Here is a 26,182-nt window from a genome sequence, read left to right as displayed (position 1 = left end):
TGAAACCTGAAATTAGTTCTGCTTGCTGGGTGCATTATGGACCAAGCTTCTTGGGAAGTGCAAGAGAAGGGGGCAGGCGGCTGTAATTAAAGGGGCTGCAGCTCCCTCCCCAGTGACGGGGAAGGATTCCAGCAGCGTTCCCGGTGAGCCGAGATCCCAATGGCGCCCAGCTGGTTGGCAGCGTGCCCACAGCTCGGGGTGTGTTCCTGTGGGTGGTGCACAGCCGCACAGGCCGCGGTGCTCCAATCAGCTGTAGACAAATGCACCCCACTGACCAGGACAATACACGGAACCAGCCCCAGCTCTGCTGGTAATTCCTCCGCATCCGGTGGAGACAGCGGCAAGCCGAGGCTGTTGCTGGTGTCTGCGTTGGACCTGATCCATGGAGAGGGGCCTTCAGCTTCACTAACCAGAACTGTCAGCACGCACAACACCCACAACCCAGTGTTCGGTCACCCTGTGAGGGCCACAGGCTCTGCCAGCCAGAGGAGAACATGCTATTCCGGACCCCTCCGAAGGAACCCAAACCCCTGCCTTGTGTAGGCCGGGAGATGCACTCCAAAGGGAGCCTGCTGGGTGAGCCTGGGACAGTCAGTCTGGGGCCATATGCCTCAGTTTCCCCCACCTATGAAATAGGGGATGACGAGCGCTCTGGAAGAGCCAGGCTTGACTACACAATGCAAGCCACAAGCATTTGAAGTCAAGTCCAGCCAAGTCAAGGTCTGTCCCAGTGTCTCCAAACCACAGCAATTGCTGAAGGTGCATTACAGGGATGTGAAATCCCATGTACTCAACTAGCCACTTAAATGGGGCAGCAGGCAGGCAGGGCCATCTGCGTGGCCAGGCTGGAGTGTCCCCCGCCCACGGCAGTTAACCAGGAAAGGGTGATGCTTGCCAGTTAACCATTCACAGCCGTAGGGCATTACCCTGCAGAGCCAATATCTGAATTCACCAGTGGGAACAGAAAAAGGATTCGTCTTTATTTGTGAAGTTTGTTAACAGATGGACTATTAAATGCTAAGCCACCAACAGACTGCGTGGAGCATTGTCCCCTCACAGGTGCCTATGTCAGAGAAACACTGTGATGGCTGGAGCACAGGGAAACATGCAGTTAATCTGCTCCCAAAGAGATCTGAGCCCTGCAGCCCAACAATCACCACCCGGCTCAGCCCCCACCCCCAGTGTAGCGACATTGAAAGAGACTCACAGAACAGTGTGAAATAACTTAACTCTAGTCACATTTCCTCAGTTTGCTTCAAAGCCCTCCCCCAGGTGTCTGTTGTTGTTAAAGAGGGTAAGTAAAGCAGCCCTGCCGAGAGAGACAATGGGGCAGGAAGCCTGTGAGTAGCTCGGCATTGATCAATTGTGAGAGGGAGGAAGGGGGATTCCTGTAGATAGAGGATTTCCCACATCACTGCCACCCACCCGCTCCCCAAGGGGCAGAGCCAGACACACCTCTATTGGCGCTGGGTGGGAATGCACGCTGCCCAGCCTGGGGGAGTTTGTTCAAGGCTCAGAGCTCTTACAGCCAGTCCATAATTGGCTTCCCACCCCTTGGGTCAGATCAGGTCTCCTCTGGGGTGCCACAGAATCAGGGCACAGGGCTCCTGGGAAGACACGTTCAACAGGAAGGTTCCTGGCTCCCTACATGCTAGTCACTTCCATGGAGATGTCACTTCTCTCTAGCTCCTTGCAGGGCTTCCCAGTAACGTGGACCGTGGGGCAGGCACTTGGACTCTGGGGAAACGCAGCATCTGCACCCTCCAACCCCTCCTGTCCACACCACCTTCTCCCCACATTCACTTTACACACTGCGTAAAGCCAGCAAACCACCACACAGGTTCTAATTGCTCCCTGCACCCTCAGACCTGCCTGGGACAAACACAGCCAGTGACCAAAGACTACCAGCAACAAAGGGGATAAAGTTTACAGGTAGAAAACCCCTCCCACAGCTCTTTAAAAAAGTGAACATTTCAGAGGCTACAACGTAAGTTTGTTTCTTTAAAAAGTGAAGTAACTCAATTGCAAGGATGCCTGAGGACATTCTCGGTGCTACTTTGCAAAACAAAATATCCAGGTGATCTCTTCAGCTACTCGCCACCTGGCAGGAGAGAGAGAGGGAGAAGCCAGTTAGTACCCATACGGGCAGTCATATTTCAAGGGGTGTGCTGGGCCCGGAGGCTCTGCAGTGGTCTAAATGTTCTGTCCAGAGGGAAGGCGGCCTTGTGGTGAAGGCACAGGACTGGAATTCAGGACTCGACCCCGAATTCTGCCACTCTGTGCGTGATGTCAGGCAAATCTCTTAGGATCAGTCTGGGAAGGTGCTTTCCAGTGAGGGCAAACAGACATGAGCAGTGCTTGAGCCAGCAGGCTAAACGCAGCGTGCTCACCGCAGCAAGGTCTGAGCCATCGAGTACAGCCCTGCACAATCGCCCGGGTATATACTGATGCGGCTAGCTGGAGCAGCCGCAGCCATGCTGCTATTGTTAGCCAGTGAGCTTAAGAGGGGCTAGCGTGTCTGGTCACCTGCACAGGGAGGCACAGACATGCCCTAAGTCTCAGCCTTGGCTCCCTCTCCAAGGGTGTGTCTAGACTACAGAGTTTTGTCGACAAAACTATACCTGTGTCTGCACTACCACTGAGTTCTGGCGACATAACATCGACAGAACTCAGCAGTTTTGTCGACGCTGGTAAACCTCATTTTATGAGGCATAACACCTTTTGTTGACAGAGTTCTGTCGACAGAAGGTGTTATTGCATCTAGGGTTGTGTCTAGACTACAGGGTTTTGTTGACAAAGCAGCTTGCTTTGTCGACAGAACTGAATGTAGTCTAGACGCTCTTTGTCGACAGAAGCTTTGTCGACAGTATCTAGACAGTAGTCTAGATGTACCCCAAGATGGGGAAGATCCTCCTTCCCCCCCCCGCCCCGTGTCTACTCCAATTCCTCAGGGCAGTGACTGCATTACGCTGACACTGTGCCTAGCACAGGTGTTGCTACAGTCAATCCTTAGAACCTGTTTAAGGACAGAAGGAGCCACCAGATCATCTCGTCTGACCACCTGTGTGCCACAGGCCACCAGCCCTGCCCAGGACCCACACACTAACCCCTACAAGCGGGATTAGAGACTAGACGAGGACGTGCCCCAGTGCTCAAGGCCCTGCAACAGGGTGGCGTGGCTCACCCGAGAAGCCTTTTCCTAGCATTAATGATTTTATCTGCTCCTGAGAGGCCGACCATCCCTTTGATACAATGGCTCCGGATCACCAGCGCACAGACCCTCAAGCAAGAACCTTTGGCTGTTGTTGCCCATCTGCCTCCAGCAGCTCCCAATGGGGGACTGCCAGACCCCGCAATCGGAATCTGTTACCCAGGCTTTGGGCAGCCTGTGCCCCAGGGAGCAGAATTTGACACTCGGAGTAGCAGCCAGGCCTCAGCATGGGATGGGAGAGCAAACTACACCGTGTCCTGTAAATCAAAGCCAGCTGAGGGCTCACGATGTTGCCAGGATGCCTCACCTGGCTCCCCGCTCCTAGTTAGAATTTCTCTGACGGACGTTCTTGTCCTTGTGGTTTGGGGCATTGCTTTTCCTAGGAAAAGGGGAGAGAAGGCAGTGAGATAAGAGCCAAAGAAACGGCCTGGTTGCATAGCATGCTAATGAACCAACTCCTTCCCTGCTGGTGGAGCCTGGTTCGAAAGTGCCCAGATGTAAAGACAGGCACCCGGTGGGTTAAGATTGGGAGCCATGTGAACACAAAAGGAGTCTGCTAAGTTACCGTGCCCAGACACACGACTAAAGACCACACCGATGACAAGATACGGGAAGGCATTTCTGGTAGCCTGTCAGCTTGCCAGGGCAGTGGCTCTCAACCTTTCCAGACCAGATCTTTCAGGAGACTGATTTCTCTTGCATGCCCCCAAGTTCCACCTCGCTTAACTGCTGGCTACACAAGCACGCCATGGACACACTAGGACTCACTTTTACCAGGCAATTATAAACCAATTGGAATAGGAATATTGTGTTTACTTATCAGCTAATAGTGTAAAGGGCACAAACAAGCCACTGTCTGAAATTTTAGTTTGCACTGACTTCACTAGCGCTTTCTATGTAGCCTGGTGTAAGATATACAAATAGCCAGATGAGCTGGCGTACCCCAGAAGACCTGTGTGTACCACGGAGGGTACACGTACCCCTGGCTGAGAGCCACTGGCCTAGGACACTAGCCCGTTTGTTCATGGCCACAAGTGGGCCAAGCACCCCGCTGCATCTGCGGCAGCAGGTCGTGTAAGAAGAGAGCTGGTACTCACAGTGGGGCAGACCCTCCATCATCATCTTCAGGCCCAGGGTTGCATGGTAAGAAGGAAAAAGAAAGATCAGGGTGCAGCCGTTAGCAGGTATCACCTCCTGTTCATCCCACCCAGCCGCAGGTCCTCACGCCTTGGCAGCCAGCATGGGCTGAAATCACCCGGCAGCTGCCTTTCCATCGGGCACCACAGCTGTCACTGCAGCAGCACAGGGGTGTGAAGCAGCAAGACAGCTGTACTGCTCCTAGCTGGTCACCTATCTTTTGGCCAGCCATGGGCTTGGCAGTCCCAAGGATGTCCCTTTCTGGGACCCCGGCGCACAGAGAGCTGCCCAGCTCCCCCAACCCGAAGGAATTCTCGCAAAGCAGAGCTCAAGGCCACACTGCTGGGGAGCCGTAAGCAGCAGCTCACCAAGGCACTTCCCCAGTCGAGGCTGGAGCGCAAGCAGCGGGCTGGGCCCTCAGTCACTCCAGAGAGGAATTATTCCTCTGGCACTCAGCGGGAGTGACTGGCCCATGCTGGCAGCAGAGCCCAGCGCTGACGCGTACCGGCTGAGGGAGCAGGTGACGATTACGTTCAACTGGACAGCAGGCAGTTGGGCAGGGGGAGCTGTGCCCCGCCCTACACACACTCTGCCAAACACCACGCTCTGGCTACGTCACAAGCACTGTTGCTAGGCAAAGGCATCTCTGGCGTCATCTGACTCACTCAGACCTTTCACCAGTTCACTGGACTCCGCAGCCCTCCAGCAGGAGAGGGCTCTAAGCCACCGTTTCCATGGCCCACATTTCCCCCCTGTGCCACCTGACATCAGGCCCAGGGTGCTGCAAGGGGCACTCTGATGAGGACGTGCAGCTGGTGAAAGGACTGATGCAGAGGGCAGCTAGAGCCGTCCCTACCACTTACCATGTGAGGTGCCACCCAGCAGCAGAGGAGGGAAGAAAGTGGAAAGATAATGCCAGCAGAGACCCGGGGCACAGCCATGTTCTCTGCCTGCCAAGAACCTCCCCTCCCCCCAACACATAAACCTCCAGTGCTGACTCAGTACAAACTTCCTGCAGTTCCCTTCCTCGCAGGGCCATAGGATGAAGCACCCTTGTACAGAGGGGCTGGCTGCAGTGGCCTGCAGCTAGCATCTGGGAACTCATAAGTCCCCATTTAGAAGTTCTTGGTAATCCCTGCTCAGGGCTGCCTAGATCATCCCCCTCCAAGTCACCTAGCAATTACTCTCTGCCCCGCGATTGGCTACTGCCAATGTGACATCAGCATGTGAGGAAAAGATGGGGATCCAGGTGACTGAGCAGGGACGAGTCTAGCCAGCACAGCTCCATCGAGGCTGTAGCTATCCCTGGCTGGGGCAGGAGGCTCCAAGCTGAGCAGAAATCCCCCGGGAAGCATCTCTGCAAGCAGGGGGAGCCCCCTCTGAAATCCAGGCACTTGCACTCCCCTCCCCGCCCACATGCTCCAGAATCAGACAGGGCCCCTAAGCCCCAGAGCCAGATGGCTCCAGTGCTCCTTACCATCAAGGACCTCATCCGGCTTTCTCCTCTTCTCATAGATGAAGATGATGGTGACAAGGATCAGCACCTCGGCCACAATGCCCAGGAAGGGCCAGAGAGCTGCCAGGCGGCTGCGAACCCGCAGGGTCACCACGGTGCCATCGGAGCCCAAGTCGTTGGTGGCGTTGCAGTGGTACTCGCCTGGGTCCTTCTCGATGTCCAGGTTAGCAATGTGCAGCTTTGTCTTGTTCCCGCTGGACTCGATGAAGAACTGCTCTGTGCCATTGATGATGGGCTGGAAGCAGGGGGAAGGAAGCAAATGATCAAGGCCAACCTCTCATGGCTACGCACTGACCACCTTACTGCTGGCAATTCCACCCCATTCGGACGACCCTTCCCCAGGAAGAGAGGTCCACCCACGATGCTCACCTCATTCATCCCATCTTTGAGCTTGTACCAGGTCCACTGACTAACAGGAGGATACGAGCTGCACTTGCAGGTCAGAATGCCTGTGTCCCCTTCGTTCCCATGCTCGGATTTCTTGTAGGCCGTCACATGTGGCTTAACTGCAGAGAAAGGCAGCTCAGACAAGAGGGGTTTGGCCAGCCTGTGTGGACAGCAACTGCTGCTGGCCTGCTACCCAGTGTCATAGGCAAGGTAGCCACACGCTTGTATGGCAATCTGAGAAACAGGCCTGGGCTCGCATCTCTAGCCCCTTTCGTAGAAGGCCAAGTATTCAAGGTGCTTCTCGAGCAGACGATGAGCTAGTCTCATGGCCAACCAATCAACTAATGGACATCATTAGCCCCTACCCGTATTTCCCCAGGGCTCATTCCCTTTGCTCAGGAAGGCAGAGGGTTGATACAACTTTGGTTTTGCTTCCTCAGGCAGGCAAACAGTTTTGTTTACAAGCTGTCAGATTCATACCCTACAAGCTGCCTGGTAGGAATCTATCCCATTCCGTCCCCATTTACTACTCGAAGCAGCTCATTCCATGGAGGATAAAAGCTGCCAGAGTGGAGTGACTCGAGGGACCATACCTGCCCCCCCCCCCCCCCCCCGAGAAGATACTAGAATAGTTACCTGTCACATACACCCTACTGCTCACAGGGGGGTTCATATCGAAGATGCACTCGTACACCCCGGAGCTTTCTGCATTCACCACCCCTATTCTGTAAGAAGAAAGGGATGTCACCAGGGAGACTGAGGGGTGTTACATGGGCCATCACGCTACCAGGAGCAGGCAGACCATCCCATCGTTAGCTCATAGGCTGGAAAGGAACTGCCAACTCTGGGCAGTAGGAAGCAGGGCTAATGTTCCACCTCTGGGTGAGAGAAATAGGCCACATTCCCTGCGCAGGCACCTATATGTTTAGCAGAAACCCAGAGTATGAACCTTCCCCCCTCCTGGATCTAAGAGCTGTCAATTTACAGCATTGCTCACCCAGGTCAGATTGCTTGGTTTTAAGTTCTTGCCTGTACAGAGGAACCTATAAGCCAGCTCCCCTCCCCACGCTTTATGAAAATTGGCTAACGAGTGTAAATATGCCTAACTCGAAGATGCTCTGGACAAAATACCTCACATAACCTACCCATTTCAATGTTACAATCTGCTGGATCGGTGTGTCCTCTTGTGGTACAAGTATCTCTCTTATACGTAAAGTCAGAAATACAAGTATGAGATTGTTTATGGTTTTAAATGTGCTAATGAGAGCCATCAATGGGGGGAGGGCGCTTAATGACTGGGTGATCAACAAACTTGTGAGCAGCCTTGTTTGTCTGAAGGCCAAACAGTGGTGGGTCTTAGGAAGACTCGTGACCACACGACCTGGTACTGGGATACCAGTCTGACCAGGTACATTTCCATGGAAGGGGGGATATAAATGAAAAAATTCCTGCCCAGGGGGAAGTGTATTTAAACAACAGGAAGCTATCAGTCCTTTTCTCTTCAGCTGGCTGGGGAACAAAGACAACTGGAGACCCAAGTCAGAGTAAAAGATCATCTGACTGGAAGGCTTCCCTGAAATAAACAGTGTTCTGTTTTCAGTAAGTTTTAGTGTATTGAACTGCCTATATGTTTTCCTTCCATTTTAATCCTGTCACTTACTTTGGTCTGTATTCACTTGCAACCACTTAACTGACTGTTTGTACTTAGTGTTTACTATTAAGACCAGTGTAAAGAACTTGCGTGTGCACCCTCCTCTTGTTGCTAAAGGCGGCTTACCTGAATGAACTTTCAACACATAAAACGCTTATTCAGCGCAAGATGTGTTTATTTGGGATTTGGATCCATTTTGGAGGTTGGTTTCCTGGGTGCTTTGGCCTAGAACTGCGTTCTCTCAGAGCTAAAGCATTTCAGTGTCTGCCTGGCTGTTCAGGGGAGCAGTTGCCAACAGACTGTCTGGTCTCCCCCAGACAAGGCAGGCCCAGCAGAACAGGGTGGTGGGGAGCCCCAGAGAGCTGGTGTCAATGGCATGATCAGCACACCAGGGAACAATCTCAAGGGGTGTTCTGTGACCACACCCCATCACCCTACCCACACCTTCCTATCCCTGCCTCCCTCACCCACCTATGGCTACTCCTACCGCACAGTTATATACCTGTGGCTGGCCTGTGCCAGGAGACTCCGACTCATGGGGCTTAGGGGCTCCGATTATGGTGTAGATATTTGGGCCTGTGTTGGAGCCCAGGCCTTAGGACCCTGTTAGGCTGGTCTAGCCCCTTACCCCAGAAAAGCAAGCCTGAATCAGCTGGCATAGCCTGTGGGTGTCTAATTGCAGTGTAGACACACCCAGCAATCAGACTGAAATGAATGTGGAGCTGTGAACAACAGGACAAAGCTAGTGAGCAAACCAAGGCCCTGAGGCACCAGATGGGAGGTTGCGTCTCCATCAGCAGGCTTCTCTCTTTCAGCAAAAGCCTCAGAGGTTAACGTAAAATGAACCCAGCTGAGCAACATTATCCCAAGATGCGCCACTGAAAACAGTAACTCCAGAGGCACTGTCCCACCTCACGAGACACATTAACCCTTGTGACCACTGCAAATCAGACAGCCAAAGTGGCAGCAGGATGGGTTTAAAAGAAAGTTACTGGGGGAGTGGCTACTCAGCTCCCACTCACAAACGGCCACCAAGCAAGCGTGCCCTTTGGGTTATGCAGCAGTTTTCAAATAGTAAGAAAATCAGATCAGGGCAGAATAATCCTGCCTGGACCCAGAACCTGCTGTTTGTGTCCGGGGAGGTTTGCAGTGACAGGATGTGATGGCTTAAAGCTGCCTCAACACACACTTTATTCTGCAGTGTGGCATCCCTAGTGCAGGGGGCTGTTACTACATCCACACAATGGGCGGTTTGTTAGTTCTGCTGCACTGAGAGCTTTCCCCCCCTCAAAAGCCACTCAAGCTAAGGAATTGAGGTCACACGAGGGAGGCTGGGCTAGAAATACTTTAATCCTTGTTCAGCTCCCTGTTGCTATGGGGAGAGAGGCACGTCGGCTCTCCCGTACAAAGGGACATGATGCCTCTCCGGCTGGCTGGGCCAGAGCCAAAAGGGGCTGATGGTAATGAGACTGGAAAGCTCACTGCCCCGTTACAATGGGGCTGGTGTGCCAGTTCCTGCTCAACCGCAGCCTGGGAATAGAAAGGCTTGGGCAGTGGTGGTTTAACTAATAGGGCAGCACTCTGCGGACACTGGACAGGACCCTAAAGGGGAGGACGGTGATGGAAAAGCCTCCCCAACGCCAGTGCAGGCAAACAAAACACATCCCAGAGTCTCCTGCCCCACACGCAGCCCGCAGAAGCGGGCCAGTTCACATCCTGTGCAGAGTCTGAGTGCCTACAACCACTCCATCTCCCAGAGCTTATCACAAGGAACCTGGCTATCAGCTCTCCAAAGCCAACCCTTGGAAGGAAGGAGCATAGGCCATTAGATGCCTTTCGTCCACCGGGCTCAGTGGGTTATTCCTACTGGGCAACCCAGGTCTCTCCTGACAGGCATCACATTGGGAACAGAAAGCAGGCTCCTCATCTCTCTGGCCCCTTGACACCACACAGCTCCTCTGTATGACGCTGTAGCACTAAAACCTCACCCAAACTCGCCCAGTCGTGCAGAGGACTGCCTGGCCTTCAGGGTAAGTTTTAAGACTCTGGGCTTCATCTGAGCACCCACTGGCTGCAGTCCGCTTCAGCCCAGGAAATCCAGCAGCAGTCCTTTGAACTATTTCATGAACTCTAGCATGTTTTCCATCAGATGCACGTGGCCCCAGCAGCTACTTGCTTTGAGTGGTGTGCAGGGCATAGCAGGTGAAGAGCTTGCCCCACAATCTTTCTTGGGTGAGTGAGATCTGGCCCACGGGCCATATTTTGCCCACCTCATGCTATAGTTCCTCTCTGGGGCACACTGGCAGGGGCCTTGGGTATAATGCGGTTGACGAAAGTAAATTTCCCTGCTCAGCACTTATGGTGGCATGAGAATGGTCAAGTTTTCTGCAAACAAGAGGGCCATGAGCCTCAATGAATCTTAGTCCTGATAGACCTTAATTTTGGATCCCTCTCTGCATTGCCATCTGAGTAACCTGAAGTATCGGCTGCTTCTGACAGACCTTTTCTCAGAATAGACCAGAGCAAAAACAGTATCCTTCTCCCTCCCCCATGCCCTCAGATACCTACTTGTGGGAGGTATAAGCAGATGTTTCCTTATCTGATGCCAAGATCTTGTCTCCTTTCTTCCATTCATGGCCCAGGATGGATGACTTCGGTTCGGTTATGTTACAGGAAATCACAACGTCCATGCCAGAAGTCACATTTGGGGAGGTTTCTATAATGGGATCTGCATGCACAACAAATCTAAGTTAACATGTGGCATATATATGGGGGCATTTTAGCAGCCATTTCACCTGCCTTAGGACCTTTAGAAACAAACATCTATGATCACTCACCATCTGCATCACAGCTTTTCACTTACCCTGGCTGCTTGTTAAGAAACGGATCAATGATACCAGCAAGGGAGGTGCAGGAAGAGTCAGACAACCAAGTTAAAAAGGCAACTATGTTCTCCTCACACCCCTTAGGGCAGGGGTGGGGAACCTTTTTCAGGTTGGGGGCCACACACAAGTGACACAAAAAATCCAAAACAAATCCTCACTGATATGGCCCCCAACTGAGAAGCAGAAAGACGCTCCCTACATTCCCCTTGCACCCTACAGCCTAGGGGGAACAGGCTAGTAGACTGCGCTTCAGCCCCCATGCAGGGCTGGAACACCATTGTGGGCTCCCCAATACTGGAGGAGAGCCCTAAGCCTTGGGGGCCGGATCCAAGCAAACCAGGGGTCAGAGGCGGCCCCCAGGCCTGAGGTTGCCCACCACTGCCTTAGAGCAAGGTAGAATCATTCTCCAAATCCTCCCTAGACAGTTTAGAGCCTCCTGGTCTGTCAGGAGTGGCTGTATTTAACATTCCACTCCAGCTAAGTGCCAATCAAAGAAAAACCTTCCAGGCATATTTAAGCAACTACAAGGGCACAGCTCTATAAGCAATGTTATTTCTTTTTTCTTCCATACTGATCCTGTCAGGTTTAACAGATTTAATTTCACCTGGTGATTCAGTGGAGGACCACCATCCAAAAAGGGGCTGGATAAAAACAAACACAGTGCAAGTCTCTAGCACTGGAATCCAGCCAGCACACCTGAAATCTTATACTAGTTTAACAAGAGAATCAGGTCTTGGCTCTGGAGTCCGACAAGAAGGTTGATCTAATCTGCTGTCATCCAACTAAGTCGTCACTAGAGAAAAAATTCTATTCAAAGGGAGAGGAAAGAATCTCTGGGAAAAATAGCTCCATGGACACTAAGCAGCCAGTAAAAACATGAGGTCTTCCCTACTCTCCCACTCACTTCAGCCCTCTGAAGGAACAATTTGCATAGAGCTAAAAAGCACTTAAGATAAAAAAAGCTAAGAACAGGCTCCAACAATATTATCTTCCACTGGATGTCTTTGCATTACCTAGAACATACGCAGCATATGCTATAACCATGTACCATCTTAAGTAGTGAGGTTACATTTGATTTCCATGCAGTAGCCCAAGTTTCAGCTACTGAGAGGGAAAAGATCTCTCCTAGCTCAAAAGTTGGACTTTCAACTCTAAGTGAGACACAGTTTGGTCACTTTCACAGTATGGATAATTACAGTCACATTATCAGTGTCACACAGAAACATAAGGCCATTTCAAAAATGGTTGCATTACCAGACACGAAAAAAATTGATGCCCACAGCACATACTGCTAGCAAGGAAGAAAGCATAAAGCAAGACTGGCCACAGGAGCAGGGGCTGGTTTGTCAGCGGCGATAAAGGCAGAGTCTACCAGCAGAATCAAGACTGAATTCTGCGAGTCAGAACTGGGACGAGGCATCTTAGAACAAGCAGCATATTCTAGTTCTTTGGACTATGGAAGGTACAGGATGGTCGTACGGTGTTTTGGTTGGGAAGTCACAACCCTTTTTGAGCAGGGCCACTGTGGATTGAATCACGGACGGTGAAGGGGGATCACAGGAGGGTAGGAGTCTCAGTTCTACAGCCAGGATGGGAGGGTGAGGATAATTTTCAGGAAGTCACGGGACACAAGTACGGGGGATGGGCCTAGCAAGACACTCAAGGCATTGCAGTGTCTGAGCAACTACCAAGGCCTCAGTGCGGCCACTCACGTTCGATGACAAAAACGTTAGCCTGGGAACGGATCCACTTGACTTTGGGGTTCTTCGACAAGTGGTTGCGGTCGGGGTCGTTGCTAGCCCGGCACTCATACGTGCCCGAATCGTTGACAGTGAGGTTTGCGATGTAGATGGTGCTGGTAGAGTGCAGGTTATAGGTGGCATTGATTTTGACACGGTCCTGCCGTGCGCCATCCCAGAGCTGAGTATTGGTCTCGTTCGGCTCATCTCCCTCAAACCACCATTGGATCTCAGGGATAGGATTGCCAATCGCCTCACAGTGCAACTCCACACTGTCCTCGGTCAGTTTCTTTTGAGACAGTGGTGACTTTATAAAGCCAGCTATATGAGTTGGAGAGGTATTAGTGCAAAGCGTTAGTGCAAAGAGAATTCAGCCACAGAGATTTTAGCTCTTTTAAGGTGCAACGTGTTATTGCTTCAGGTAAGCAAGCTTCCCCCTCCCCACCCTCCCACTCTATATCCAGCCATGCTGTTAGGATGTAGTGACCCAAAACAATGCTTTCCACCAACTCTGCTAGTCTGTATTTTATGGGCTACTCCAGAACCAGAGCCCCAAGGCCAGCAGAGAACAGGGAGTTCAAACACACTACTCAGAGTGGCGCACTGTTCCCACACTCTAGCACCACTGTCTCAGGCACAAGTGTGCCAGGTGGGAAGTCCCTGACAACTTAATGTAAAGCTTACATTGGAATCAAGAGTTTGACCCCCTCTATGCCTCCCCAGAGGTAGGAGGTAAGAAGGAAGAGGCAGTCCCTTCCACAGCACCACAATAGCATCCTGAGTGCCAAGAGCCCTTCTCTCAAAGCTTCCAGCCATAAGGCTCCAGGCTTTTTGAAAGTGGGAAGGATGTTACCAGCCCCATTTTGCAGTTAACTTTTTTGAGGGGAGAAGCAGGTTAAGAAAGAATATGGCTAGCCATGCTCAGTAGCAGAGCTAGGAATAGGATTCTAATTTCCTGGCTTCCAGTCCTGTGCCATATCCACTGGATAGGGTGAATTCTCTTAGGCTAAGCCTACACTGGCATTTACAGCACTACCTTTCAGGCTCAGGGGTATGAAAAGAGCCACACACTCCTCTCAAATGCAGCAAGTTACAGCGCTGTAAAGTGCCAATGTCAATCAAGCTACAGCACTGGGAGCTGCACTCCCAGCGCCATTAGCTATTCCCCTCGTGGAGGCGGTTTACATAGAGCACTGGGAGAGGCTGTGCTTTAAACTTTTTAAGTGTAGCCAAAGCCTGGGTTACATTTAATTCAATTCCAAAGCAACCTCATGTTTCTGGGAGTTTACTGAAGTTGCCACGGGTGTGCAGCTGCAAGTAGTTTAAGGGGTCTGTGCTGAAAATACAGCATGCCACAAGGCTACTATGCAGCAGGATTGTTTAATACATGGGGGGGGGAGCATTTTCCAGTAGGAAAAAACAAAATTATTTCACTCTGAGTCAGGAGCCTAGTTATGCCACTGCCAGCTTCCTCATTACAGCTAGCAAAACTGATGCATAAACCAAATTTCCAAAATTCTTCTCTCTGGGAGCATGATTATTCTGACAGGCAAGTGAGAGACGTTATTACGTTACCATTTTGGGGTAGAATGGGTAAGAAAATGTACCTGGGCTAGTAAATTATGTGGAGATTGAAAGGATACAAAAATGCAAATCTGAGCAACTTGTTTACATTTTCTTTTTACTCTTACAGCGCATGTGCTATGACAGGGTCTCTCTTATCATGGTCTAGAGTTTTCTCCCAGCTGATCGTGCACAAAAGTCACACCCCTGTGGGACATGACTATTATGAAAGTGAGAATGGCTGCAGGATCTCAGCACCAGAAGAAGAGACAAAGGGGTAGCCGTGTTAGTCTGAATCTGCAAAAGCGACGAGGAGTCCTGTGGCACCTTATAGACTAACTGAAGTGTAGGAGCATAAGCTTTCGTGGGCAAAGACCCACTTCGTCAGATGCATGCATCTGACGAAGTGGGTCTTTGCCCACGAAAGCTTATGCTCCTACACTTCAGTTAGTCTATAAGGTGCCACAGGACTCCTCGTCGCTTTTGCAGAAGAAGAGAGCAAACTCTGGATTAATCAAAGATTCGGAAAGTCAGAAATATGGCAGAAAAGGGGATCAGAGGCATGAGAGGTATGCACATTGAGTTTGATTTAAACAATGAAATCTTCCCCCACCTTCTTTAAGGGGAATTGGCAAGTGCTCCAAATGAGTGGAGAAATGCATCAAGCATAATTAAAAAGACACTCAATTTAGATAACAGGAAAGTGGACATGAATCAAGCTATTCCAGGTATTCACTGTTTTAGCATGTTCGGATCAAAACAAAAACCAAACATCTGTAGTGTGTTAATGATAAATTAAGAAATTAATACACAATTCTGTTAGCCACTCTGGGGATTCCCGCTGCCCATCACTTTTTAATCACTAAAAGGATCCTGAAACATAGCAAACAAGACTGTACAAGGAAGAGGGATGGACACAAGTTCCTTTAAAGCTAGAACCAATCAATATCACACCCTGATGTTAGCAGATATTGCTCTCAGTCTTATGCTGCAGTTGCACCTGTGAATTGGGCTCACATGTGCACAACTGACCCAGTAGTTCCCTGTCACACACACCCAGGGTGAGGAACACAGACAAATGAGTCATTTATAGTGTAGTAAAGAACACTTGGTAGAAAGATTTCCACGCTTTCTGTAAAGACACATCCCATGTCAGCCACGTGAGAGACGTGCAAGTTCTGGCCTTGCCTTCACTCACTCCAAAGTCAGTTGACCACAATTTACAAATGGCCAAATCCCAGCTCTCACCCCAGTCATGGTGACCGGGAAGCATTGTTCAGTGTTCCAATTATTGCATCATCTGCCAGCCTTCTCAGCGCTAGCTGGTCTGTTCTGCTTCAGAGATTCTTGCAGACTTGCTCTTAGTCACCCTTCTTAGTCTTTAAAGTGCTACATAGTCCTGTATTTTATTGCGGATAGTTTCAGATATTTCAGCTAAGAAAAAAAGCGCAATTATAATGTGAGATTTAATAACGGCTGCGTGAAGTAGTCAGGGAAATTCACTAGCCCAGGCATGACACTGACTTGCTTACTGCTCATGATACAGAAAACCAAGTAATTTTTACTCAGAACTGGAAAACTCAACTTTGTTAAAGACACATACATCAGGGCTACAGACTCCAGGAGTGGCTAGAGGGCAGGCGTCTGAACATACTTGTTTCTATTATGCTCAAGGTACCAAAGTCCAGAGGACTCACTTCTTTCACCCTTTTCACAATCTGGACATCTCAGCACCAATAGATCTGTAAATCAATAGCCTCACAGCAGTCGGAGCTGCCACATACAGCACCACTCCAGATTATCTGGCTTTAAAATGGGTTCCAGACAATCACTTAACTGTTTGGAGTCTGGAGCTACTGTCCCAGTTGAGAGGCAAGTATTGCTTAAGGGCTGGTCTGCACTTAAAGATTAGACTGACCCAGCTATGTTGCTCAGGTCAACCTAACTCCAGCTGTAGACCCAGCTAGGTTAACAGAAGTAGCTATCCCCTCCATGCCATGGTGCTAGTGTAGACACACCCCAAGTACTATGGGATATGCACCTCCTCCTAGCAAGGCCTTTGAGTCATTTTGCAGGAAATAACCTATTTCTAGAAAAGTCATTTCTGGACTGTGAAGAAACAATGACTGACATCAGCTAAGAATGACCGTGTTGAGTCAGGGGGTTTCAGGAATACTTTAAAACCCCCTCACTGTATGTGTGACATAGGCTTCCTGTACAGTCACTCCAGACTGCAGCTCTCAGGCCTGCCAATGGCAGTGCTACCAGCTACCTCAAATGCCAGGCCTCTCCACAGGAAACCAATTCACCCTTTACATAATTAGCGAACTCCTGAAGGGAGAAATAAGAAAACATCCAGCTGTATAGCTGAGAGCCCCTTTGTTCATGCTCTATCAAGAAAAAACCCTCAACATTTCTTGTGTCACTGAGGCCCAGAAGTCACTGATCTTAGCTTGTTTGGCTCAGACCCCTATTCACCCCTGAATACCTAAACAAGGGGCAACAGAACAGCAACAGTTAATGCAACGTTCTGGGGGCCGTCTGTGCAGTGCAAAGAAACTGCTGTGCTTCACAAGAGTGGGGAGGAAGGGGTGGAATCCAGATGAAGCTTTGAAAGAACACCACCATCTAAGTTTGGGTAGACAGCCAACCTGAAATGTGGAGTGATACTGGTAAACAACTCCCCTGGCAACATCATCTTATAGACACAAGGAGGTTGGGTTTTGTCTTGTTTTAATTTATTTTAGACAGGAGGAAACATTCCCAGAGTTGTTCTAACAAAAAAACAGGATCAGGTCATTCGTCTTCCACGCTGATTCTCACTCCTGCATTCCCGACTGACCCGCAGCAGCTTGCACAAAGGTGATAAAGGAATCCATACACCGTCCTCACCCTTTCCACCACCGTGCCAATTCAACAGCCAACCAGAGAAGAAAAATTTAGCTTAGCCAGGAATAATACTGAGACTTGAAAAGAGGAATAAAAGAAAGTTAAGTTTTTGTTATCTTAATGGATAGCTATTTGTTTTGGTTGTCCCAAATAAAAGGGGCTTTTTGAAGGCAAGGTGGGAAAGGAAAATGTTTAGCTACAAACAATGATACAGTAAGACACCACTCTTTTTGAAGAGTTAATTTGTTTATTCTCAAATTAGATACTAGATGGGTAAAAAATGTGTCTGGTAATATAGTACTATTTTATATGCCAAAACATCCAAGTTTTAATATTAAGAGTATTTTCTTGAATGTACTGTTCTCAGTGATTTGAACAGGGGTTTTAGAGTCTGTCTCTAATCTGATTTCCATATGCAATTTCTGTAATAATTTTTGCTGCCCTTACATTTTTTATGCCTGAATGTGAGTACAGTGAAGTTCTCCCCAGCCCCAAAAGCACTCTACAAAATGCACATCTAGCAAAGGCACCAGAGGATATTACTGTTTTCAAACACCAAGCTTTGCATACTTCTAGCACTAAGGAACTGATGAAAATTCCCATCTATTAAATAATTGAGTATAATTTACTAGCTTTGCAAGGTTTTATTCGCCTGGTCACAAGGGGCAAGTACGTTCCTGTGTCGTGGTTGGCAAACACTTTGGATTTTGCAAGACTGCTTCTTTTTGAATCACAAGCCTGTGATTAAACATTCTTAACTACCTAATTTTGAAGAGTCAAGGAAGTGAGCACCATTCCTGTAAGAGCCTGTCACATTTTAACTACAGCCTGGATAAAGGAGGCCATTAAAATAAAGGTTGCTGCTACACATACAAGTTGACTATAGAGTGTTCAACAAAATAAGTTACTCCAAAATTATTACTTTTAAGTCAGGGGGCCTCTGATTCTTAATTCAAAACAGGCTAGAAACTCAGTAGGTCTGAGGTGTGTCCTCATATGACACCGTTAAGTACTCGCAGTAAGGAAATAATCACCCTTATTTCTTATGGAAGTAACAAAATCCCCTTTGAGCATTAATCTTGGCAAACTGGATGAATTAGAACATAAGATAGCAATCAACAGGGCATATGGCATTCTCTAGAGCTGATAAGAGTTCCTGCTGTCACAGAACATACAGGTACAACTGGCTTCAACTCAATGTTAACTGCTTGGTTTTTATTGGCCCTGGACTAGGAGGGGTAACAAGCAAGCCAAAGAACAGGACATTCTCTGACAAGTAAGAGCTCAAAGTATTGGAGACTGTCATTTTACAGCCTGTTCAATCTCTGCTGTGCCCTACAGAAAAAAGACACATGACCTGCTAAATAACGTTTCTACATGAAAGTCACCTTCATCTAAAAACAGACACTCCCTCTGAGCTGAGGGAGGAGCTGCTGCATTATAACAGCGTCTGCCACATGTAACTGACTCTCTGCCTTCCTTTGGCTAAGCCTCACAGACAGCTGCCTCCTCTCCCAAAGCAGTATATTGACTGTTCAGTACAGAAGATCTCTCTGCTTATAGGGCTGATGCTTGTTCCACAGTTCAAGTGATGTGTGAAGTTTCAGACAATCCAGCTACTGGTGGAGGCTCTGGATACAGTCTCCATACCTCAAAGCCTAGAAGGAGGTTTTACATATATAAAGTCAGGCAGAATCAATGAGTAACTAGGTAAGAGAACTTCAGGGAGTCAGAATTGCTCAGTCTTCCCCATCAATCTGGCAAAAAAGCAGGTTCCAAACGTGCTCACAGGATACTTGTGAGGGATTAGCATGGCCCAGATTTTAGGAGACCACCAATTGTTCCCTCTTATAAGAATAACCAAAAAATTATTTCTTGGCACTGCAAATTTAATGGCGACTTCATATAACAGACAAAAAACTCATTTATCTAAATCTGTTTTAAGACCATGTTACCCATGATGAAGAGATTAGAGAGGAAAAAACACAGAACTGGAGGGACCCTTTAGGACAGTCATCAAGTCCAGTTCCCTGCATTCATGGCAGGACCAAGCACCATCTCAACCACATCAGCTTCTCCTTCCACCCTCATTTTCTTTAGGCTGTGTTTACAATGGCAATCAGCAACAAAACTTTTGTCATTCAGAAATGCTAACCCTTCCTCACCCCCACCCCAAAGACAAAGATTTGCAGGGATCAACTGTCAATGCAAACATCGCTCATGCGGAAGCTAGACTACACTGCCCCACTTTTAGCAACATGGCTGTGACAACAGGGCAATGTCGCTAAAAGCTGTAGGGTACAGTGTAGACCAGTGGTCCCCAACAGTGCCCGCAGGTGCCATGGCGCCCGCCGGGCCATTTCTGTGCGCCCGCCGAGTGATCGGGGCCAGCCCCGCCCCTGGGTGCGCAGTGCATGGGCTGTGCTGACCCCGAGCACACGGTGTATGGGCGTCCCCGCCCCGGGCACACAGCACAAGAGCAGTGCCAGCCCCAGGCGCACAACGCATGGGTGATGCCGGCTCCTGGGCGTGCAGCACCGGCCCCGGGAATGCAGCGCATGGGTGGCACCGGCACTGGGCACGCAGCCTATGGGTGGCCCTGCCCCCGGGTGCGTGTGCAGCCCCGCCCCCAGGCGCCCGGCAGCCCCAAAAGGTTGGGGACCACTGGTGTAGACCAGTGGTCACCAACCAGACCTTGGAGCCTCTGACAAGAGATTCTGACAGGTTTGGCTCTGAAGGCTATCAAGTGCTAGCACTTCAACTGCCTCTCCCTGCTGCTCCTGCCCAGAATCTCAGAGCTGCCCCCTGGGAGCCTCCTGCATGCTGTGCAGGGTGGGAGAGAGGTAGGGGGGCACTGATGTCACTCTGAAGATGGGGGACAGTGTGAGGAAGGTGGGACCTCGGAGAAGTGGCGGGAACAGGGGTATTTGGGTTTGAGGTAGATCCTGGACTGACAAATTCAAAAAGTGATCTTGTGCTTAAAAAGGTTAGAGACCTCTGGTGTAGACAAAGCCTTGCTTGGTGTATTTGATACACCCTTTATTTGTCTATATGTGGGTTTATCACAGCAAAAAAGGAGGGAAAAGATGGGGGAAAAAGGCTGGTTGGAAAAGCCAGATATTGTCATCAGTACAGTATCCAACACTTTTTTAAAAAAGTTAACACACTTGCAAAATGTTTAAAGCTTAGTTGTATTCAATAAGGTAAGGGGGAAAGAGCTATTCATACAGAATCAAAAAAGGAACTGAATAGGGAGAAGAAGAAAATAGCTTGTAACCATTTGCCAAGATGTACTACTGGAATTTGTAAGAGAAGCTAAATCCATGTCCTCAATGAAATCAAGATCATTTTTGACCATTTTTGAGAGAATCAATGTTAGACCCAAGGATTTCAAGTCACTTCTCTTACCTACGCACTCATCAGTATAAACCAGCATGTAAGGCATTTCTATATTAGCTGCTTTAACATTAAGGATTTTTCATCTCAGTCCCATTAACGGAATCAAGCCATAAGAGGAAGGCTGCTGAGATCCATTTAAAGGTTTTGTTTCAAACCAGAGTCACTCTGTAACCTTTGAAGTCCTAATAAAAGAAGCCAGGATATAACTATACTGACATACCACACAGTTCTCAGAGCAACAAGCTACTGAGCTGCCCAAACGATGGCCAGAACTACCCAACATGATTTTTTCCAGGGCTTTGCCTAGCGCCAGCACCCTAACACATGAGACACTGCAATTTCATTCCTTGGGAAAGGAGTTGAAAACACAAAGCTCAGGAAAATCCACATCATTGCAGAAACCCACCATAGCTAAGGGGGCACTGCAGAACTGAATGGTTTATTAAGGAGTCCCCCTCAATGCCTTCCTGATGTAAAGATGTTATCTTCAGCAAGCAGCTTTGACAAAGGAAGGAAGGAAAGTGGCATGTACAGAGACCCCTCTGTTTAAGCAAAAACAAAACAAAAACAGCTGCCCAGACAAAGCTTAATAGTAGGCTAACAAATTTACAGTAAGACCAATGCCTGACAAACTACATCATAGAACAACATTGGCATCAAAAGCCAGATGTAAACTGACCAAAGGACAGACGTGTGACTACAGGGGGCCAACTGGGAATGTTCCCACAAGTTGCTTAGATAGCCCTGTGGCTTGCCAGGCCATTGTTTTTCATGTGTTTCAAAGCACAAATTCATCTGCAGGAGAGAGGCTATACACTAGCCAAAACCTACTGCTTTGTTTGGAAGGGGGGGGATTGTGTCTCAAGTCCGATTTCTGAAGCCTCACATGGGAAGTGAGGCTTTTACATACAGCACAAACATTAGCCGTGACATACTGCACTTGGACGACAGACTAGCTTAATTTTGAGAAGCAGTGCACAGTATTAAAATGGAGGGTTAGTGTCAGGCTTTTCTAGAAGAATGCAAGCTCACTACAGATGCATACAGCAAGGGAAGGGAGGAATACAAGTTCCAATTTAATTTGTTGAATAGTGTGTCACAGTCCTCTGGATAGGAAAGACTTGTGGGGGACAAACAAATGCCATTTTCTGTCTTTAATCCTGCTGTATAAACAAGATGCAGTTTGCTCCTAGGCAAGAGCCATTTTATTACTATCCATGCATTTCTCTCCCTCGTGTACTTGCCTCCTCTGAGTTTTCATGAGGTACCAAATATGACTCAGAAAAACCACAAAGATCCCACCCACCGCTACACAACTCGAAATAGGGCAAGACCCAATAACTGCAGAGGACATCCCACTGCTCTGAGCAAGTATTAGGATTGAATTAGAGTCCTGGGTCTTATTTGTTTTCTCAGATTCCCTATGGCCTAAGGCACACCCATAGCCCTGTGTAAATAAATCCAGCAGGCTTCTTTGAGAACAGCACAGAAGGTGGGGAAACTGAAATGTCACAAAGCTTCAGGGAATGCCAAATCCTGGTTCATTTGCAGTCATATTTCTGTCCATGCCCAAAGACCATGCTGTTGCACATCTTCGAAATGGCCACCACACAGGAGTTTCGAGGTACTACTGGTACATTACGAACACCTAAGAAATACATAGGGCAGCACTGTTCCTCCATTAGCAGATTACCAACTGAAGCCCTATATGCACATTTTTTGAAGCCTGCAAATTAGTTAGTACTGACAGACCTTGTGAGATGATGAACTCATGCTCTGATAACTAGATTGGTAAGAGCCACCTTAGTTTTCATTCTTTATTGATTGCTTTATACACACACACACACACACATGAACATACACACAGAAATGTGAGTGTCAAACCAGCTTCACATTAAAAACAGAAAATGCTAATTAGAGACGAACCTTTTAATGGAGTTTCCATCTGCAAGCAGACTCATGGTCCCCAGGGGGAGGCTGAGAAATGGCTTATAGCATGTCTGGAGTGAGCGGAACATAACTACCCAGCCCATCTAGGATTTCCTTCACAGCTTACTGTGGGGACAGTCTGCAGATGGAGAGCTCACCCTGGAGGAATTATGCACCTCTGCCTCCCCACACTCCTTCAGCCCAGAGCCAGTCTCCTCCACATTCTTAATCCCACCATCACCCTCTTATCCTGGGAAATGGTGGCACACGCTCTCAGGGAAAGAGGATACCCACCCCAGATCTCCCTGTGCTTGGACACACCCCACCCCCTGGGGTGGAGGTAAGGAACAGTCCCACATACATCGGTGCCCCCTGGACACATGCAACACCCAGCTGCACCTCCCCCATTCCGCTCCTCCAGGTCCCTCACCCAGGGACTGCATGGGCCATGCCCCAGGAGGGCTCCCTCTGTTCCCACCGGCCCTGCCCCAGACACCCCCCCACCTCCCACCGCACCCTACCAAGGAGAGGAGTCGCTGAAGCCTGCGGCCCCCAGAGCAGCCCCAGGCCCCCCGCACCAGGGGGTCCCCGGCAGAGCCCTGGGCCCCCCCAACCCTGCTGGGCCTCAGACTCTCCCCCCTCCCGCTGCAGGGTCCCCCATGAGCCCACCCCATGGGACGCCCCACAGGAAGATCCCCCCCTGTCCCGAGAGGGGCCCCCCCCCCCACAGGCCCGGCCCCCCCCCGTCCCGAGAGGGGCCCCCCCCCCACAGGCCCGGCCCCACCTCCGTCCCGAGAGGGGGCCCCCACAGGCCCGGCCCCCCCCCACAGGCCCGGCCCCCCCTCCGTCCCGAGAGAGGGCCCCCACAGGCCCGGCCCCCCCTCCGTCCCGAGAGAGAGCCCCCACAGGCCCGCCCCCCCCCCACAGGCCCGGCCCCCCCTCCGTCCCGAGAGAGGGCCCCCACAGGCCCGGCCCCCCCCCCACAGGCCCGGCCCCCCCTCCGTCCCGAGAGAGGGCCCCCACAGGCCCGGCCCCCCCCCCACAGGCCCGGCCCCCCCTCCGTCCCGAGAGAGGGCCCCCACAGGCCCGGCCCCCCCCCCACAGGCCCGGCCCCCCCCCCGTCCCGAGAGAGGGCCCCCACAGGCCCGGCCCCCCCCCCCACAGGCCCGGCCCCCCCCCCGTCCCGAGAGGCCCCCCCCGTCCCGAGAGGGCCCCCCCCCACAGGCCCGGCCCCCCCCCGTCCCGAGAGGCCCCCCCCGTCCCGAGAGGGCCCCCCCCCACAGGCCCGGCCCCCCCCCGTCCCGAGAGGGCCCCCCCCACAGGCCCGGCCCCCCCCCCGTCCCGAGAGGGCCCCCCCACAGGCCCGGCCCCCCCCCGCCCCGAGAGGGCCCCCCCCACAGGCCCGGCCCCCCCCCCCGCCCCGAGAGGGCCCCCCCCACAGGCCCGGCCCCCCCCCCGCCCCGAGAGGGCCCCCCCCACAGGCCCGGCCCCCCCCCCGCCCCGAGAGGGCCCCCCCACAGGCCCGGCCCCCCCCCCCGCCCCGAGAGGGCCCCCCCACAGGCCCGGCCCCCCCCCCCGCCCCGAGAGGGCCCCCCCCACAGGCCCGGCCCCCCCCCCCGCCCCGAGAGGGCCCCCCCCACAGGCCCGGCCCCCCCCCCCGCCCCGAGAGGGCCCCCCCCACAGGCCCGGCCCCCCCCCCCGCCCCGAGAGGGCCCAGCCCGCTGCAGCGCCCCGGGTCCCGGCCCTACCTGCGGCGGAGGCGCCCGTCACGGCGCCCAGCAGCGCGCCCAGCAGCACCAGCGCCCCGGCCCCGCGCGCCCCCATGGTCGCCGCTCGCTGCCGCTAACCCGCCAAGAGCCGGCGCGCGCCGCCGCCGAGCCAAGTCACCTCGCGCCCGGCCCCGCCCCGCCCTTGCGCGCCCCACGGCGGCCAATCAGAGCGCCGCGGACTGGGCGGGGCCCACAAAGCGCCCCGCCCCTCCTGGCGACCGGAGCTCGCCGGGCCAGATCGAGGCAGCGCCCCGCCCACTGACCTTCGACGGCGGGGAAGGACGGAATCCGGGAGGGGACATGTGACCCGCAGGGTCGTGTCCTCGGGGCGCAGGTCGGGGCCGAGCTGAGCGAGGAAAGTCACGTGCGCGTGTGCGCACGAGAGAGGGGGACTATGCAAATGAGGAGGCAGGGCGTGGGGGGAGGGTATAGGAGGGGTACCAAGGGGGGAAGGGGAGAGGGAGAGGGTTGAGGCTGGTGGGGGGAAGGGCAGTGGGGGGAGGGCTACCAAGGGGGGGCAGGAAGGGAGGAGTACCAAGGGGGGGAAGGGTGGGGGGGAAGGGTATAGGAGGGAGGGGGTTGAGGCAGGTGGGGGGAAGGGCAGTGGGGGGAGGGCTACCAAGGGGGGGCAGGAAGGGAGGAGTACCAAGGGGGGGAAGGGTGGGGGGGGAAGGGTATAGGAGGGAGGGGGTTGAGGCAGGTGGGGGGAAGGGCAGAGGGAACAAGGATTTTGGGGGGGGCAGGGAAAGAGCAGACACCCATGTCTGGGCCTGTCTGCCCCTGCCCCAAATCACTTAGAGGCAGCTCAAGTCACAGCAAGGCCCCTAACGAGGCTGACTCAGGACTCCACGCAGCACGGCCTCCATCCCCTGCTGCGGATGAGCCAGACAGAACATGTGGGGGGAGAGCAGAGACTGGCCTTCCTGGTCAGTTTCTGCTGTAGGACACCCAGCCCCTCTGGGACTAGTGGAGCCATTCCTCCGAACCCCTGGGAGAAGTTCCCTGCCAAAGGGGCAGCTCTGTGCTTCCCCTTTCAGGCAGCAGCTAGCAAGGGGGCGTGAAGCTGAGGGCAGGGGTGGCGTGGAAATACATTTGGTGCCTTGGCAATGGGGAGCCTATAGCTTGACCTCCTCAGGCACTCAGTGTAGCAGATCACTGGTTCCCTTCGCACTGGCAGTCTCATGCCACTTTGCCGACATTGAATGAAGAAGGCATCCCAAATCTTCTGTGATGCTTTTGAGGCACAATGTCCCTGTGTTATAGAAAGGGGAACTGAGGCACAGAGTAGTCAGTACATTGCCTGAGGTCGCACAGCAAATCATCAGCAGAGCTGGGTGCAGATTAAGAAAACTGCAGGAGTCCTGCTGTCCCTCCTCCAGCTCACTATACACAATACTTCCTACACTTCACTGCTGCAATAAACAGTGCTGGCCTTACCATGAGGCAACACCCGAAGCAGCAGCCTCAGGTGTCAGACTGGGGGTGGGGAGGGACACCACTAGTTCACACTTTTTGAACAAGGCATTTTAAGTTGTTAGTTCTCCTTTATTGGGGTAGGTAGCAGAGCAGTTCCATGAGAGGAGTAGAACAGGAAGGAGGCAGAATTGAGACCTTTCAAAGTTTTGGCCCAAGCAAGGGGGCCTGGGGGCGTCATTTGAGCTCCCTGCCTCAGGTGCCAAAATGTTGTGGGCTGGCCCTGGCAATAAAGTACACAGTACAGCCCTTAGCTCCAGACTTGCTTATTGGATGGATTCTTGGGCAGTGATCCATTCATCAGGCATATACAGCAAGGGGGCTTAAAATCCAGGAGCTGTTCTCAACTCTGATCATTTCATTTTTGTACCTTCCCTTGTCTGTTTTAATAATAGGAATGAAGAATCCCTTCAAGAGAGGCTCTGCTTTGGTTTGGAAACACTCTACCCCCAGGGTCTGAAAGTGACACCAGCAATACATGAAGGAGCAAGATTGCCATCTTTCTCCAGGAACGCCCTGACAAAGGCACTCCTGCATTGCTTTTCCATCTGGGATGTTAGAGAGTGTTTATTTTAGTAATCACACACCTCAGAAAGGCAGTAAACTTGAGGAAAGCAAAAGCACCATCAGCTTT

At 51.6% G+C, this 26,182-nt stretch overlaps 2 protein-coding genes across 2 annotated transcripts; both read right to left on the bottom strand.

The window, feature by feature from the left end:
* Nucleotides 1-959: 959 nt before the first annotated feature.
* On the bottom strand, nt 960-24,215 carry BSG (basigin (Ok blood group)). The gene is made up of 8 exons (XM_075902590.1): nt 24,055-24,215; nt 10,471-10,630; nt 6,888-6,976; nt 6,234-6,370; nt 5,826-6,099; nt 4,309-4,333; nt 3,519-3,590; nt 960-2,101 (listed from the first exon to the last, which is right to left on the bottom strand). The coding sequence occupies exons 1-7, from the start codon at nt 24,128-24,130 to the stop codon at nt 3,533-3,535; spliced, it is 819 nt and encodes a 272-aa protein (XP_075758705.1). The 5' UTR covers nt 24,131-24,215; the 3' UTR covers nt 960-2,101; nt 3,519-3,532.
* On the bottom strand, nt 10,637-22,937 carry LOC142818983 (basigin-like). The gene is made up of 2 exons (XM_075902591.1): nt 22,304-22,937; nt 10,637-12,847 (listed from the first exon to the last, which is right to left on the bottom strand). Exons 1-2 carry the CDS (start codon nt 22,320-22,322, stop codon nt 12,483-12,485), a joined length of 384 nt encoding a protein of 127 aa, XP_075758706.1. The 5' UTR covers nt 22,323-22,937; the 3' UTR covers nt 10,637-12,482.
* Nucleotides 24,216-26,182: the final 1,967 nt, after the last annotated feature.

This window comes from Pelodiscus sinensis, chromosome 19 (assembly GCF_049634645.1).
Source record: "Pelodiscus sinensis isolate JC-2024 chromosome 19, ASM4963464v1, whole genome shotgun sequence".
Classification (NCBI taxonomy): domain Eukaryota; kingdom Metazoa; phylum Chordata; order Testudines; family Trionychidae; genus Pelodiscus; species Pelodiscus sinensis.
The sequence above is the reverse complement of the archived record's forward strand: the minus strand, read 5'-3'. Positions and strand labels throughout refer to the sequence as shown.

Bases quoted from the DNA above. Each gene is read 5' to 3' on its own strand.
- BSG (XM_075902590.1), bottom strand. From the start codon at position 24,130: ATGGGGGCGCGCGGGGCCGGGGCGCTGGTGCTGCTGGGCGCGCTGCTG. The intron at 10,631-24,054 runs GTAGGGCCGGGA...TTGTGCATGCAG, and splicing joins GACGGGCGCCTCCGCCGCAG to ATCCCATTATAGAAACCTCC. The intron at 3,591-4,308 runs GTGAGTACCAGC...CCCTTTTCCTAG, and splicing joins GATGGAGGGTCTGCCCCACT to GAAAAGCAATGCCCCAAACC.